The sequence below is a fragment of the Canis lupus genome, chromosome 5 (assembly GCF_048164855.1).
Source record: "Canis lupus baileyi chromosome 5, mCanLup2.hap1, whole genome shotgun sequence".
Taxonomy (NCBI): Eukaryota; Metazoa; Chordata; class Mammalia; order Carnivora; family Canidae; genus Canis; species Canis lupus.
In genome coordinates, this window is record NC_132842.1 from 65,993,199 (window position 1) to 66,010,878 (window position 17,680).

A 17,680-nucleotide genomic window follows, 5' to 3' on the forward strand; every position below is an offset into this window, starting at 1 on the left:
CATATATATGTGTGTGTATTCTTGAGCGATTTATTACTTGCTTTTGTTTGTAAATTTTACAAATGTTAAGTTTTTTTAGTAACTAGATGGAAATGAGACCGCCAAGGCAAGCGAGGGTCCAAGAACAGATTTTATTGCAGGCACCCTCGGGCGAGGTTCCACGACTCACGGGGGAAAGAGAGTGAGTCGAGGAAGTCGCACCAAGACAAGGTGGTCGGGGGTTTACATAACCTTGTAAGGCAGAACGGTTTCCTATTGGTTGGCTCATATGCAAAGGAAGGATTGCAATTCGACCAGTCAAAGGTGTCTTCGTCCTCTGGGGTTTGAAGGGCATTGGGTTAGGTTGGGGAAGTCCAAAGGAGAGGTGTAAGGGTCTGCTCAAGCTGTGAGCAGTTCATTGGTCCATTGGCGTCCCAAGTGGAGGTGGTGACAGGAACCTCAGCCATTTTGGCGTATCTGCCATCTTGAGGAGTTTCCCTTCCCGCCTGGCCCCAACATTCCGACCTTTTGTTTTATATAATGGTGTCGGGGGCGTCAACTCTGCTCTGGCTACTTCCTGCTGACGGTGGGGCGTCGTTGTAGGGGTAGTCGGATGTGGGCAGACGATAGTATGGGTGAAGTAAAAGTTGGTTGACAGATACCCGGGTGAGTTCTTGCAGGCGTTCCAGTCTTGGGGTACCGGCTGCTAGGGGATCGGCTGGTTTGAGAAAGTTCAGACATCCAAAAGGTTCCTTCGGCATATCTTGAAGTACAGGTGATGGGTGTCTTCACTGAGTAACAAGTTCTGGGCATGTGGGTATAAGATGAAAAGTAGCGCGAGGTACCGCTGCCTTTCATGCAATCACATTCTACCCCTTGTATCGGGGGGCTCAGGAGAAGTATGAAAAGGAGCCCTAGCCAGGCGGAGTTTGGTGGGTCCCACCATCTGGGAGGTCCATTCGATACCTGTGGGTGCCCGTTTAAGGTTGTTGATGTGCACCCATGCCGTATGTCCCAGCAATTTTGCTGCGGTTGGGGTGGTGAGCATGACCGTGTGAGGTCCGGTCCATCGGGTCTGCAGGGAGCCTGGCTGCAGATTTCTGAGAAGGACCTGGTCCCCTGGGGATAAGTCTCATGGTGAGGCTTCCTCGGAGGCATTGTCGGTCGGGGCCGGAATGACAGCATCGGCATGGGCTCTCAAGAGAGCCCGGAGGAGGGTAAGGTAAGGCAGATAGGATAAAAGAGGTGGAGGAATGGCCGGGAGGTTGTGGTTGATAAGGAAGGGCCGACCGTACAGTAACAGTAACTCAAAGGGACTCAAACCTGATGGTCCTCGCGGGGACGCCCGGAGTCTGGTGAGAGCTATAAGTAACAGTGTGGGCCACGACAGGCGAGTCTCCAGGGTAAGTTTAGTGAGTTGAGCCTTAAGTAGCCTGTTTGCCCTTTCCACCTTATCCGAAGACTGAGGGTGGTAGGGGATGTGCAGCTTCCAGGTAATGTTGAGGCTCTCGGCCACCTGTTGGGTCACACTGGAGATAAATGCCGGCCCGTTGTCTGACTGTAGGGTCCGGGTAACCCAAACCTTGGGATGATGTGCTCGATGAGGATTGTGGCCACCACATCTGCAGTCTCTCTGGCTGTGGGGTATGCCTCAATACATCCTGTAAAAGTATCAACCAAAGTCAGATAACGAAAGGCTTTATGGCAGGGCATGTGAGTGAAGTCCAGCTGCCAGTCTTCACCGGGCTGATGGTTAGGCCCCGGCCTGTGGATTCCTCCCTGTGCATTTACGGCCGAGCAGGTTTTACAAGCCTTATGGACAGCCTCAATCACCTTAGGTAGGGATGGATAGTAAAACAGGGGCTGGAGAAAGTGGTTCAGTGCCCTTGGGCCAATATGGAGAGATTGGTGGATATCAGTAATTAGGGTATGGGCCAGGTTTTCTGAGAGGGCAATCTTCCCTCGGATGTAAATCTATCCTTTACCTTCTGCCTTTCCTCCCAGGGCCTGGAGGGCTTGAGTTTCCTTTATAGAGTAGGAAGGTCGATGAGGGGTATTAAGGAAGAGGATGGGAGATATTGTGTTACTTAAGGCCATTTCCCTGGCCACTGAGTCGGCCTTTGAGTCGGTGTAGATGGTGACTCGTTGTCCCTTAGATAGATGTAGAGCCCTGGTGAGAGCTATAAGTTCAGCCTTTTGGGAAGTAGTCCCAATTGGGAGGGGGGACTGTCTCCACTACCGTCTCTGGGGTGACTACAGCATAGGCGGCGTGTCTCCGACCATCCGCAGCCAGGAAGGAGCTGCCATCTACAAAGAGTATACGGTCAGGGTTGGATAATGGCTGATCAGAGAGTCCAGGGTGGGGAGAGGTGAGATCCTCTATGAGCTGCGTGCAGGAGTGAGTGGGTTCAGAGGTGGGCGAAGGTGTAGGCAACAGAGTTGCAGGATTTAAGCGGGGAGAGGTAGAGAGGGAGATTTGAGGGTTTTCGATGAATAGCAGATAGAAGAATTGGAGACGAGAGGGGGTTAGGTGGGCCAGGGATCGGTGGCTAAGAAGATCCCCAAGTCGATGGGGGGAGTAAACCACGAGGGGTTGTCCCAAAGTCAATTTGAGAGCCTCCTTAGTTAAGGAGGCAGCAGCTGCGAGCGCCCTCCCTAAGGCAGGGCTGCCATCTGCGGGCGGTGCTGTCTAGCTGCTTAGATAGATAGGCTATAATCCGGTAAGTAGGCCAACCGGTTGGGCCAAAAGGCCAGTAGCTGAAACCGACCGCTCCTCAGTGTAAAGGTGGAATGGTTTTGAAGGGTCAGGCAAAGTTAGTATCGGCCCAGCGGTGAGACAGTCTCTTAACTTGGAAAACAGGTGGCGGACCGAAGAGGGATCAATGAGAGGACCCTGGGGAGTGTCCTTTGCCGCTTGGTATAAGGGGCGGGCCAAAATAGAAAAGTTTGGAATCCAGTGTCTAAAGAAGCCAGCCAACCCGAGGAAGGAAAGTATTTCATCTGCCGTCTGAGGGGGTTGGAGCTCTCGTAGGAGGTGGATACGGTCTCCGGTAAGAGATTTAGAGGTGGGGGTCAGGTGGATTCCCAGATAAGTGACCGAAGGGGTGCAGAGTTGCCTTAGAGGGTGTGACCCGATACCCTTTGCTCCCTAGGAAGTTAAGTAGGGAGGTGGTGTCATCCTGGGAGATGGTGAGGGCAGGGCTGCAGAGGAGGAGGTCGTCTACATATTGTAGTAAGGTACTAGCCTTAAGGAGGCATTGCTGTAAATCCGCAGCCAAGGCCTGACCAAAAATATGGGGGCTGTCCCGGAACCCCTGGGGTAAGACAGTCCAGGTTAATTGTTCAGAGGTACGTGTGTCTGGGTCTTCCCAGGTGAAGGCGAAAAGAAAGTAGGAATCGGGGTGTAGGGCAATAGTAAAAAAGGCATCCTTCAGGTCCAACACCATACAGTGAGTGGTGCTTGGAGGGATATGGGATAGCAGGGTATAAGGGTTAGGAACCACTGGATGGAGAGGGACTATTGCCTCATTAATGAGTCGGAGGTCCTGAACCAATCGATAAGCTCCGGAGGGTTTACAGACCGGCAGGATGGGGGAGTTACAGGGAGAGCTTATGGGAATCAGAAGTCCCTGACGCTTTAGTCGTTCTATGATCAGTTTGAGGCCGAGGTGATGGAGGAGGGAGATAGGGAACTGGGGTCTAGAGGGGAACTTGGAACCGTCCTTGAGTTTTATTTTGACGGGAGGGTGGTGGGAGTCCACTACAGGTTCCAAGGTATCCCATACTTGAGGGTTCACGAAGGGTAGGAGAAGATGGAGTGGAGAGATATAGGATGAGACGAGCTGAGGGTGAGGAGGGAGGAGAGGGGGACAAATGAATAGTTGCCCCTAGCTTTTGGAGGATATCCCTACCCGGCAGGGGCACTGGGCATGAGGGAATCACCAGGAATGAGTGAGAGAAGGGGAACCCATCCAGGCTACAAGTAAGGGGAGGTGTGGCCCTAGGAGTGGAGGGGTTCCCGTCGATCCCCATAACAGCGACTGGTGAGGGTCGAGTAGGTCCCGCGTAGGAAGGCAGAACAGAATAGGCAGCCCCCGTATCCAGCAGAAAGGAGATGGACTTGCCCGCTACCTGGAGCATGACCCTGGGCTCGGCCTGGGTGAGAGGGGCGGCCGAGCCTGGGCTCCGTCAGTCTCCTCCAGCCCGAGCAGTTGGAAGGCTGGACTCACCGTCTGGGTCTTCCCCCGCGTTGAGGCCCCGAGGATTCCCTGAGGCTAGGGCAGTCGGATTTCCAGTGGCCCATCAAATGGCAGAGAGGGCATGGTCGGGTTGGTGCCCTCGGGGTGGGGCACTGACGGGCCCAATGGCCTTCAGCCCCGCCTTTGAAGCAGGCCCCCGGAGGGGTGCGGGTGGGTCCCCCTCTCTGCTGGCTCCTGGAGCCGCGGCCGCAGGGCTGCTACCAAGGCCTGGGTTTGTAGCTGAACCTTCTGCTGGAGTCTGGCCTGTCGCTTCAGCTCTGCGGCTTCCTCACGGGAGTTAAAGACCTTAAATGCCATTCTCACTAGGTCAGAAATGGGGGTCTGAGGGCCTTCCTCGACTTTCTTTAATTTTTTGCGGATATCTGGGGCTGACTGAGAGATAAAATGTGTGGCTAGAACCGTGGCCCCCGCGGGACAGGCCGGGTCCAAGCGAGTGTACTGAATTAATGCGTCGGTCAGCCGGTTAAGGAATATAGCTGGGTTTTCGTCAGGGGCCTGTATGATTTCCCTGATCTTGTCATAATTTACGGCCTTATTAGAGGCCGCCCGCACGCCAGCGATGGGACATCGGACCACGTGGTCGCGGCGCCGGCGGCCATCTTGACCGTCTTGGTAATCCGGGCCTGGCTCTACGGGGACCGCCTGAGCGCCGACCGGCATTGTGGCGTCGGTCAGGTGGACCTGATCAGCGTGTCCCCGGGCAGCAGCCTGGATACGTTCCCTCTCCTCAATGGTGAGGGTGGTGGTCTGGATGACATGTAAGTCATGCCAGGTTAGGTCATAGGCCTGCGCCAAGTATTGGAATTCCTTGATGTAGTTGTCGGGATTGGCCGAAAAGGAACCTAAGCGTTTTTCTATTTGGGATAGGTCTTGTAGAGAAAAGGGCGCATGGACTCGGACAACCCCTTCAGCCCCTGCAACCTCCCTCAAGGGGCAGACCAGGTCTGGGGAAGAGTTTTTGGATCTGGTACGGGCAGAGATAGGAGGGGAAGGGAGGGGGCTGGAAGGTGGTTGAGGTTCTGGGGCTGGGAGGAGAGGAACGGTTGGAGAGGGTACGCTCGAGGCTGGGCCTGGGCCTGGAGTGTCGGAGATTGAGGAAGGAGTCGGGGACACAGGTTGTTGGGGAGCGGGTTGGTAGGGAGGAGGAGACAGGTGTGGGGCCCTTACAGGGGGCCTGGAGAGATCTTCAGGAGGCTCGGCGAGGGGGGATGGAGGGGCCAAGTTGGAGTCTCTAGAGGTGGAGTGGGGAAGAGTCCGCGGGGGAGAGCGGGCTAGGAGTACCTGAGAGGTTGAGCAGCTAGAGCAGAGTTCTGGTCTGGAGCGCAGGGTCCAGAAAGCCTGGACATAGGGCACCTCAGACCATTTGCCTTGGCGTCTACAGAGATTATCAAGGTCCGTAAGTATCTGATAATCAAAAGTGCCTTCAGGTGGCCATTGTGATTGGTTATTCAGCCGATATTGAGGCCAAGCGACGGTACAGTAATGGATAAGGCATTGCCTTCGTAAGTCCTGGTCTAACTCCAGAGTTCGGAGATTAGCCAGTAGGCATCCTAAAGGCGTTTTGGAATCGAATTTGGTCTCCTTTACTCCCCGGAACCGCGGAGCCACCAGGTGGCGGAGGAGGGTTTGCCCTGACACGGCCGCGATTAGGACAGGGCGCCCCGGGAGAGGGTCGGAAACCAGGGAACACTCACCGCAAGGAGTCCGGTGACCCCAGCAGAGAAAGAGAGCGGAGTCCCAGTCCGACGGAGGAGGAGAGAGCCTCCGTGCTGTTGCAGGGGCTCGATCTCCTCCCGGGTTTTGGCACCAAATGTTAAGTTTTTTAGTAACTGGATGGAAATGAGACCGCCAAGGCAGGCGAGGGTCCAAGAACAGATTTTATTGCAGGCACCCTCGGGCGAGGTTCCACGACTCACGGGGGAAAGAGAGTGAGTCGAGGAAGTCGCGCCAAGACAAGGTGGTCGGGGGCTTACATAACGTTGTAAGGCAAAACGGTTTCCTATTGGTTGGCTCATATGCAAAGCAAGGATTGCAATCCAACCAGAGTGACCCTCGCTATGCAAAGGAAGGATTGCAATTCGACCAGTCAAAGGTGACTTCCTCCTCTGGGGTTTGAAGGGCATTGGGTTCGGTTGGGGAAGTCCAAAGGAGAGGTGTAAGGGTCTGCTCAAGCTGTCAGTAGGTCATTGGTCCATTGGCGTCCCAAGTGGAGGTGGTGACAGGAACCTCAGCCATTTTGGCGTATCCGCCATCTTGAGGAGTTTCCCTTCCCGCCTGGCCCCAACAACAAATATAGGATCAACTTGTGAGTACTCCTTCGCAAATTGGTTTGCTTATTTCCTAGTCCTAATTCTAAGATTCATTTGTGTCGATGTATATGGCTATGAGACAGTCATTTCTGTTGCTATTTAGTAATCCAAGGTAAGATGCATTATTTTTTTATTCTTATTACTACTGATAGACATTTTGATTGCTACTGTATCTTTTCTCATTCCTTTTTTTTTTAATTTTTATTTATTTATGATAGTAACAGAGGGAGAGAGAGAGAGAGGCAGAGACACAGGCAGAGGGAGAAGCAGGCTCCATGCACCGAGAGCCCGACGTGGGATTCGATCCTGGGTCTCCAGGATCGCGCCCTGGGCCAAAGGCAGGCGCCAAACCGCTGTGCCACCCAGGGATCCCTCTTATTCCTATTTTGAACAGTACTTCTACATGTCTCTTGGTGCACTCCTATAAGGGTTTCTTGTGAGTAGTGGCCTTCATTTTTGCCCTTATATTCCTCTCTGTGTTTATGTCCTGACCCATTACGCACACATATATTTATCCTGATTTTTGGGGAGGCACCTTGGCATTTTCTATACTACTCTATTTCACTTTAATTAGTTAATTAAGTTTTAAAGATTTGTTTATTTGACAGAGAGAGGGCATGCAAGCAGGGGGAGCAGCAGAGGGAGATGGAGAAGCAGGCTCCCCGCTGAGCAGGGTACCCTATGCAGGACTCCATCTCAGGACCCTGGGATCCTGACCTGAGCCTAAATCAAAAGTCGGATACTTAACCAAACTCGGACACTTAACCGAAGTCAGATGTTTAACTGACTGAACCACCCAAGCTCCCCTCTATTTCATATATATATATATATATATTTTTTAATATTTTCTTTATTTATTCATGGGGGGGCGGCGGGCGCAGAGACACAGGCAGAGGGAGAAGCAGGCTCCATGCAGGGACCCCTTGTGGGACTCCATCCCAGGTCTCCAGGATCACACCCTGGGCTGAAGGCGGCGCTAAACCATTGAGCCACCTGGGCTGCCCTCTATATTTTTTTTAAATATTTATTTTATTTTATTTTATTTTATTTTATTTTATTTTATTTTATTTTATTTTAAAGATTTATTTATTTATTCATTCATTCCGAGAGAGAGAGAGAGAGAGAGAGAGAGGCAGAGACACAGGCAGAGGGAGAAGCAGGCTCCATGCAGGGAGCCCAGTGTGAGACTCGATCTTGGGACTCCTGCGCCAAAGGCAGATGCTCAACCGCTGAGACACCTAGGCATCTCTCTAGAATTATTTCTGTCAGTTTCTAGAATTATTTCCCCCTTTTGGGAGAAATAAATTCTGCCATGATATTTTTCTTTCTTTTTTTTTTTTTTTTTTAAGATTTTATTTATTTAAACATGACAGACACACAGAGAGGAAGGCAAAGACCTAGGCAGAAGGAGAAGCAGGCTCCAAGCAGGGAGCCCGATGTGGGACTTGATCCTGGGACTCCTGGGTCACGCCCTGACCCGAAGGCAGACAGATGCTCAATTGCTGAGCCACCCAGGCATCCCCTACCATGATATTTTTCTAAGAAATCTCTGTCCAATAAAAATAGGGGAAAAGAAACTAAGGAGAAAAGGATGGGTAATTTAAGCAGCCTAATCAAAAGGGAATAGGTTCAGGGTGCCTGGGTTCCCTCAATGGTTGAATGTCTGCCTTCGGCTCAGGTTGTGATCCTGGGGTCCTGGGATTGAGTCCCACAACATGCTCCCCACAGGAAGCCTGCTTCTTCCTCTATGTCTCTCTCTCTCTCTCTCTCTCTGTTTCTCATGAATAAATAAATACAATCTTTAAAAAAAGAGGGGGAATAGATTCAAAATTAGGAACCTGTTGAAGTTTATTAGAGACCCCTACTATTTGAAATATTTTAATATTCTGAGGCAGGGCTTGCTGTGTAGCAGTGGGGTTAAGCACTGCGTGTGTAGCTCTGGTATCAATAAGAACACAGAGAGATTCATTCCTAATCTGAAGACTTTTTTCTTCAACCTGAGTAAGAGGGAGGATTGGGAAAATCCTCTATAGTTCCCCGGAGCCCCATCATTGGGAATTAGGAGGCCGCTGGAAAGGCTAGAAAGGCTAGCTGGAGGGCTGATGGCGCTATAAGTTGGTAACAGTCTTTTTTCCAATGTTCTGGCTTTTTGCAATAACAGCAGAGATCATGAGGTTTTGCAGTTTTGTTTAGGGACTTCTATTTGCCGGAGTTAAAAATTCAGAATTTTAGTGGTCTCTCTTTTTAGGTGACTCATCTAGCATGCAGGTGAGCCGGTTTGCCAAATTAACTCAATCTGGAGTGGACACAGTTTCCCATTTCCCCCTGTCCTTCAACAAAAAGAAATTTCCTGGCTCAGCCCATTAATAAATATGGGGTTAAAGGCTTACCCAAGTGGATTCAACATCTAAAGGAAGACCAGAATTTTCTTTGAAAATCTGATGTAAAATAGTCATGAACAGGTTCCTCAGATTTTGTGTGCAAGTTTGAATTTTGTTCCAGTCAAAATTTGACTGGTTTGGAGAAAGCTACTGCAATTTTTCGGTGGAGGTTTTCAGCATGTGTTTTTAGTATTTTGCCAAAAAGTTAGGGGTTTGTTTTTCTAAATCCCATTTAGCATGCTCCCATGGGCAAATTTCATCCAATGTTTGGCTTGGCTGTCACTGGCAAGCATGTGGGCTAAGTGATAGAAATCTGAGAAACCGGGTTGGTAAGTTTGAATAACTGTGTTAAATTCTTCAGCAAACCTATGGGGGTCCTCAGTCACTTTAGGAAACTCTTTAACTATGGCTCACAATACAGCTTTAGTCCAGGGAACATAAGAAATTTGGGATTTGTTTGTCCCCCAGAAGCCTTTTTCTCTTTTCCTAATTGTTTGCCTCACTTAGTCTAGAAATTGTATTCAGCAGAGAGGCAATTTTAGATTCCTGATGACGTTTGGAAGCTTCAAAATACCAATCAAAATAGGCATCCCATTCAGCTTTGACAACTTTAAACCTGTGGCTGTCCAATTTGGTTTGGAGAAAAATAAGTTCGTCCAGATTGAAAGTTCCCTATAATGGGCATCGGTGTTTGAAATTATTTTTGGTTAAGTCGGTCCATTTGCTTAGAAATGTGTACGAGGAACCACAGGTTGTTTTTTTTTTTTTTTTTATAAAGTTGATTGGTCTATTTTCCTTTTTAAAGGTTTTATCTATTTGACAGAAAGGGAGAGAGAGCCAGAGAGCACAAGCAGGAGGAATGGCAGAGAGAGAGAGAGAGAAGCAGGCTCCCCACTGAGCAGGGAGCCCAACACAGGACTCAATTCCAGGACCTGAGATCATGACCTGAGTGGAAGGCAGGTGCTTAACTGACTGAGCCACCCAGGCACCCCGGGATCACAGTTTTTAAACATAAAACTGTCTGGAATCCAGAAGGGGGATGCCTCAAAACATTTTGCTGACTGGACCCCATTTCTTACAGTTGAGTTGGGTTTTTTTTAAGTATTCTCTACATCCCCCATGGGGTTTCGAACTCACAACCCTGAGATCAAGAATTACATGTTCTACTGATTGAATCAGTCAGGTGCCCCTTAGAGGTTTTTCTCTAGAGTGAAAAGAAAAATTCCTAAACTGCTACTTTAATAGGAATGGCCCATTTCCAAAAGGAATCAGGCCAAAGGCCAGCACAGTTCTGATAGGAACAGTACAATTCCAAAATGGAGTCAGACTAAAGGCCAAATGAGTACTCTCAGAAAAGACAGAGCCTTCAAATAGATCCCAAATAAAGGCCAGGGAGCTCAAAACGCAGAGTAGACTACTTAGCAATTCAGGAGAGACTTACTCACTCAGACTCCAGGATGGGCAGGAAAGCAGTGGGCTCAATGGGCTCTATAGGTACCAGCACCTGTTTGCTCACCATCCTTGGAGTTGGGGGTGGGGTGGTGTCCTCTCCAGATCCCACTTATGACACCATGTAATTTCATTAAACAGTTATTTTACCAACAAATATGGTTTTACTTGGGAATCACAAAAAATTGCCATTCTGGACAGGCAGGCTACAGTAAAAACCATAGGCTAGCTAGTACAACAAATAAAGGAATGAGAAATGTTATTTTATGGAGGAGGAGGAAACTAGGAAGAGTTATTTTGAACAAAAATCCACTGATGAAGAGCAAGATTTCAGGGTGATGATGTTTCTCATTGGCTGAGTTGCTGGAGCTGTTGATTTCTTGTAGGTGATGCAGTGAACGTCTTTTCTTTTTGGGGCCTATAATTGATGATCCTTGTGACTATTCTGTTGGGGTCTGTAATTGATCATTCTTCCTGTGATTGACATCAAGTGGTATGGCATAAGAGCTCCCCCTTCTGGCCTCCTGGCTTTATTTTAGTGAGATTTCCTTTTGTTAATTTTCATACCCTTGAAGATGACCTAAAACATCTCAAATTGCATAGGGAGCCAAAGGGGGTTAGTGAAGCTGCAGATGTTTGGTGTTCTTTTTTTTTCTTTTTAATAATAAATTTATTTTTTATTGGTGTTCAATTTGCCAACATACAGAATAACACCCAGTGTTCATCCCGTCAAGTGCCCCCCTAAGTACCCGCCACCCAGTCCCCCCACCCCCCACCCGCCTCCCCTTCCACCGACCCTAGTTCGTTTCCCAGAGTTAGGAGTCTTTCATGTTCTGTCTCCCTTTCTGATATTTCCTACCCATTTCTTCTCCCTTCCCCTCTATTCCCTTTCACTATTATTTATATTCCCCAAATGAATGAGACCATATAATGTTTGTCCTTCTCCGATTGACTTATTTCACTCAGCATAATACCCTCCAGTTCCATCCACGTCGAAGCAAACGGTGGGTATTTGTCGTTTCTAATGGCTGAGGAATATTCCATTGTATACATAGACCACATCTTCTTTATCCACTCATCTTTCGATGGACACCGAGGCTCCTTCCACAGTTTGGCTATTGTGGACATTGCTGCTAGATGTTTGGTGTTCTGCAGACAATTTCCTGTGAATATAGATTAGGATCTTACCTTGACACAAAAGCAAGAAAGGTGAATTCATTGAAGATATAAGGGAGAGACTCTTTAACACTTTATAACTATTTTTTAAAGTGTACAATTCTGGTGCATTAAGTACATTCACATAGTTGTGTAACCATCATCACTATCCATCTCCAGAATACTTTTCATTTTGAGAAACTAAAACTCTATCCATTAACACTAACTCCCTGCCCTCCCCAGCTCCTGGTGATCACTGTTCTACTTTCAGTCTCCATGATTTTGACTTTAAGTACCTCATGTCAGTGGAATAAAATAGTATTTGCCCTTTTGTGAATGACTGATTTCACTTAACATTTGGTGCTCAAGATTCATCCACATTGTCATGATTGTGGAGAATATGTCAGAATTTCCTTCCCTTTGAAGGCTGAATAATATTCCACTGTATGGGGGTGCTTGAGTAGCTCAGATGGTTGACCGTCTGCTTTTGGCTCAGGTCATGATGTCCAGGTCTAGAGTTTGAAACCTCCGTCAGTCTCCCAGCTCAGTGAGGAGTCTGCTTCTCCCTCTCCTATCCCTCCCCCTGCCTGTGATCTCTGTCTCTCTCAAATGAATAAATAAAATCTTTAAAAAAATATTCCACTGTATGTATCTACCACATTTTGTTATCAATTCATTACCCTTTGACAATTGGGCTATAATTAGAAGATTCTCGGTTCCTCTAAAAGCAAACAGTATGAAAAGAAAAATTGCTACTCCAAGCCATCAGACCAAGTAGATGAAATGAAGAGTACTTTCCACCTTATCTTTCTGGTTTTGCTCTTCAAATCTTTGGTTTATTCTAGTCATGTTGCTCTTCATTCTCTGCCCATTTACTATAATATGTAAATGGAAAATTGCTTTTATGTTAACCTTTTTTTAAGGTTTATTTATTTTTTTTTCTGAGTACGACATTATAGCTGGTTACAAATGGCTCACTCAATACCCAATCTTCAGAGAAAATCGATCACTATGCATGTTTCTATTCTGCTGTATATGCTGATTACTTTCTAATATTTCCCATTTCCTAGCCAAAACAGGTAAAACACCTTTTCAGAGACAAAAACATGGGGGAAAATGACTTTTTTGGAAGTTGATACAGTCAAAGACCTAAGGAACACCAGCTTAATTCATGTTATGATGTGGTTTGCATAAAAGGAAAATGCGTTTGGGGAAATTGGGCCCAACTTTGAGACCCCAGGTTGGCACTAGAGAGTACAAGAAAAGTTATATTTAGGTTTCCCTGCCAGGAGGAAAGTTTAATTGGCAATGATCAGCCAATCCACCTGGGCTGCCTCTCCTGTATTCCTCTTCTTTCTTTAGCTCAGAAGAAGGGACTCCTTATTTTCTACATCATCCAAATGTGGAGGATTTTTTTTTTTAAGATTTTATTTTTTATGTAATCTCTACACCCAGTATGGGGCTTGAACTCACAACCTCAAGATCAAGGGTCACGTGTTCTACCTACTGAGCCAGCCAGGTGCCCTCAAATGTGGAGGATTTAAGATGGTTACGCTCTTTGATATTCCTTACATCAAGAGATGTGGTCTGTTGCCCTTTCCTTGAGTCTGGGAGCTCTTTGCTATTGCTTAGACCTGTAGAATACAGCAAAAATGATGCTGTGCTCAGTAAGATAAGGCTATAAATCAATAAATAATTGTTTGGTTTAGGAATTTGTTCAGACCTATTTTTCTGGAGTTTGCAGGATGGGCTCTTGAACTAGGAATCTCATTGAGATTACTCGTCTGGGAAAACACATTCCTGTCAAATAGCAATTTTACTGACTGAGACTTGCTTTAAGATCCTTGCCTTGTATTCACTAATCCTAAAATTTACTCCAAGACGTTTGCCCAATCCCAAACAATCCCTATTTTTAAAAATAATTCAAAATGTAGGGGTGCCTGGGTAGCTCATTTGGTTGTGTCTGCATCCTGCTCAGGGTCCTGGGATGGAGCCCCACATGGGCTCCCTGCTCAGCAGGGAACCTACTTCTCACTCCACCCCTCCCCCCTGCTTATGTACTTGCTCTCTCTCTGTCTCTGTCTCTCAAATAAATAAATAAATAAATAAATAAATAAATAAATAAAATATTTAAAAAGTATTTCAAAATTTATAATTTATTTAGTACATAAATATCAAGGAAATTACATTTAACATTTCTTTAAAATTAGAAGGATGTTATTTACTAAAGCTACTTACTATAGGGTGCCTCGGTGGCTCAGTTGGTTGGGAGTCTGACTCTCCATCTTTGCCCAGGTCTTGATCTTGGGGTTATGAGTTTGAGCTACATGTTGGGGGCTCTGTGCTGAGTGTGGAGCCTACTTTATTTATGTATTTTAAAGATTTTATTTATTTCTTTCCACAAGAGACACACAGAGAGAGGCAGAGACATAGGCAGAGGGAGAAGTAGGCTCCCATGGGGGCCCGATGTAGGACTTGATCCTGGGACCCCAGGATCATGCCCTGAGCCAAAAGCAGTTGCTCAACCACTGAGCCACCTAAAAAGCCCTGGAGCCTGCTTTTAAAAAAAAAAAGAAGGACAAGAACAAGAAGAAGAAGGACAAGAACAAGAAGAAGCTATATTACTAAAGAGGAAGTTCTATAGCCTTTTAAACTCATTGATAGCCAATACACTTAAGGAACTAAAAATGTCCTTTTAAAATTCAATTTTTCCGCTTTCTTGATAACATCTTTCTTGCTTGTTAGGTCTCACAGACTCCCAGTCACTCCTTATCTTGAAAGACCTGCTTGAACTACCCAAGCCCAGACCCCGACCCTATATACATTTCTGTTGGGCAGACTGAGGTAGGGCCTCTCCAAAATGGGTGACCTAAGGCTACTAGGTGGGGTCACCCTTCCACTAGATGTCACTACGGATAAGGTCCTGGAACTCCTCAAGCCACAAACAACTCACGACCTACCGAGACCCGCCTAAAAGAGGAAGAACACCAGAATCAGCCAAAAACAAGAGCATGCACCCTGCTTCACCCTATCACAAAAAACCTTATGTCCCTAAGCACCCAGAGTGCTTCATGTTAAAGCACTCTCGAACCTGGCGCTGCCTGGCTCTGCAGTCCCTAATTCTTCAGGCCGACCATGTAAAACCTAACAATTTCTTTCTTAAGATTATTTATTTATTTATTCTTGATAGAAGCGGAGACACGGGCAGAGAGAGAAGCAGGACTCCACACCAGGAGCCCGACGCAGGACTCGATCCCGGGACTCCAGGATCGCGCCCCGGGCCAAAGGCAGGCGCTGAACCACTGGGCCACCCAGGGTTCCCCCTGAACCTCACAATTTCCTTTCCTTGTCCCTCCATTCCGAGATCCTACCCGGATTGTCAAGGTTAGCATTTTCCATTACTGCAGCAAAAGCCTTACAGAGTTAATTGTGGTTGGTCGCAAGTTTTTCTGGTTGTCTTTTGAGGAGCTGCCAATCTCCTGGGTAAGTATTGCTCCATGAAGCCTGAGCTTGAGTTTTAGGTGTGTGTGTGTGTGTGTGTGTAAGTGTCCTGGGAAGGGACGGGGTAAAAGGAGTCGCAACGGCAGCTGGGAGTAACAAGGCTGGAAAGCCACTCCTCTGCTGTCCTCTCCTAGAATGTAAGCTGATGGGCACAGGCATTTTGTCTTCTCTGCTTTATCCTGCGAACAGTTTCTGGCACACACTTAATTGTTTTTTGGGGGGTTGTTGCTGTTGTTTTTGGCACACAGATAATTATTAAGTGTAAGAATGAGCACTAGAATGACTGTGTGACTGAAAACTTGAAAGACCAAGGAAAAGCCAGGGAGGGAGGGAGGAAAGGGGAAAAGCCGCAAGAAGGGCCTAGAAGACAGTTAGCGAGCCTGCGCCTTGCAGCCTTCGCAGCCTCCCAGCCTCCCAGCCGGCAGGGGCGCTGTGGGCGCTATGGGCCGCCCGAGCGGGCGGGGGCGGGGCCTGCGGGGGGCGGGGCCTGCGGGGGGCGGGGCCGCAGGCGCGCAGGGCAAGGCGGGAGCGGAGAGGCTGGAGAGGAGGCGCGAGAGGCCGTCTGAGAGGCCGCCTGAGGGGCCGCGGCTGTCCGCCTTGGTCAGGCCAGGTGAGTGCCTCGCGCCGAGGGCAGCGGCTGGGCCCCGCCTCGGTGCTTCCCTGTGCCGCTGACCACCTCCGGCAAGGAGAGCTGAGGGGGGCTGAGGAGTCCGGTGCTCAGAACCCGCGTTCCGGCTCCTCAGGGGCCTCAGTTTGCCCAGTTGAGAAGCGGCAGGTGGGCCCGCCGCGCTGCTGTGGGACGAGCCGGGCCGGCCCTGCCCCGGCTTCACTCTTCCTTCCGGGATTTACCGACGGGCAGATTAGGGGATTACCTCAGGCGTCTCGAGTCGGGCCGCGCGTGCGCCTGGGCGGGCCACCGCCCGGCGGGGTGACCCCGGGCGCGTCCCCTGACCTCTCTGTGCCCACTTTTTCTCATCCCCCAAGTGGGATAATCCTAGAACTTACCGTATAGGGTCTTTTGATGATTAAATGAGTTAATATGGATAAAGATTTAGAGCAGACACAGTCTCCTGTCGCACCATTTCCAAAGCGCCTCCACTTCCCCTGCCCGTTACCATATGTAGTTGTAAGTTTGCTTCAGGGATTATTTAATAACCGTTTTTGGCTGTTTAATGTTTGGTTAATTTTTTTTTTTTTTAAAGACTTTATTTACTTATTCATGAGAAACACAGGCAGAGGGAGAAGCAGGCTCCGTGCAGGGAGCCCCGTGTGGGACTCGATCCAGGGACCCCAGGATGCCGCCCTGGGCTGAAGGCGGGCGCCAAACCGCTGAGCCACCCAGGGATCCCATAATGTTCGTGGTTAATAAATTATTCCCGTTGAGGGCAGGGCCACGCGCTCACTTGCTCGCCCTATGTTCCCTGCACCAAGCTGGTTGCCTGAGTCGGGGAGTCTGAAGCCAGGGTTGCCCGGGCTGGGAGTACATACAGGGGTGATCAGGGTTGCACCTTCAGTCCGAAAGGCGCATTGGAGCGGGTCTGGCATGGTTGGGTCTTATTTGGGGAGCTCAGTGTCTGGGGAAAAAAATCAGTTAAGGTTAATGTTACTCTTGAAGGAAAGGTGCCTGGCTGGGTCAGGAGGAGGAGCATGTGACTCGACCTCAGGGATCCTGAGTTTGAGCCCCTGCTTTGGGTGTAGACAATACTTAAATAAACTTGAATTAAAAAAATGCGACTCATGAAGGAATTGAATCTTGAAAGCTCCAAACTGAGATTTCTGGGTTTTTTGGTTGGTTCGTTCGTTTTTTGGGGTCATCTCTGTATTTCAACTTTGTCCCAGTCCTAGGGGGCAGTAGGGTCCAAGAAGCTACCTATTTTGCAAGGTAAATGCCTGCTGCCTTGGATCGGCCATAATGGAGGAATGAGAGCAGACAAGAGGCTGCCTGCAATTCAGTGCTGGTTTTCTAATTCTGCTCTTAGTTAAGTGTTGACAACGCCATTGCGTTCTCACTACCCACTAGTGTGGGTAGTTTCTAGGGTGAGGTTTTATTTTGCTAGTTCCCGTGGCAAGGCTGACCTGTGGTATGACCCTGTTCAGGAGCTCCTGGTGGGAAAATTTGTTTCCTCCTTACATATTTGTCAATTGACAACTACAGAATTTTTTTTGTTATACTTCTAAGGAGTTGCAAAGGCTATCACGACCATCCTGTTCTGTGGTTTTCATGTGCGGTGTTTTAATCCTATTGGAGTAAAATCTAGAAATTGTAGATTTCACTCGTTTAGTTTATGGAAATTGTATTTATGGCAGAACACCTATCTGACCAAATTGTCCCTCACTGTCCAACCCAGAAGTCTGAGTTCGCTTTTTAAAAACAGCTTATTGAGATATAGAATTTACATATCACATAATTTGCTCATTTTAATGATTTTTTTTTAAGATTTTATTTATTTATTCATGAGAGATACAGAGAGAGAGAGAGGCAGAGACAGGCAGAGGGGAGAAGCAGGCTCCATGCAGGGAGCCCGATGTGGGACTCGATCCCGGGTCTCCAGGATCCGGCCCTGGGCTGAAGGCAGTGCTAAACCGCTGAGCCACCAGGGCTGCCTAAAATTTAATGATTTTTAGTAAATTTACATAATACCATTAC

The 17,680-nt window shown here is 48.2% G+C and overlaps 1 protein-coding gene across 1 annotated transcript in view; it reads left to right on the top strand.

Moving 5' to 3' along the window:
* Positions 1–4,551: 4,551 nt before the first annotated feature.
* The window catches only part of LOC140634490 (uncharacterized), a 52,074-nt gene continuing 38,945 nt past the window's right edge, over positions 4,552–17,680 (top strand). Inside the window, exons 1-2 of the mRNA XM_072828447.1 lie at positions 4,552–4,557; positions 4,707–4,996. Coding sequence (XP_072684548.1) covers positions 4,552–4,557; positions 4,707–4,996 — 296 coding nt within the window. The remainder of the gene's footprint in view (positions 4,558–4,706; positions 4,997–17,680) is intronic.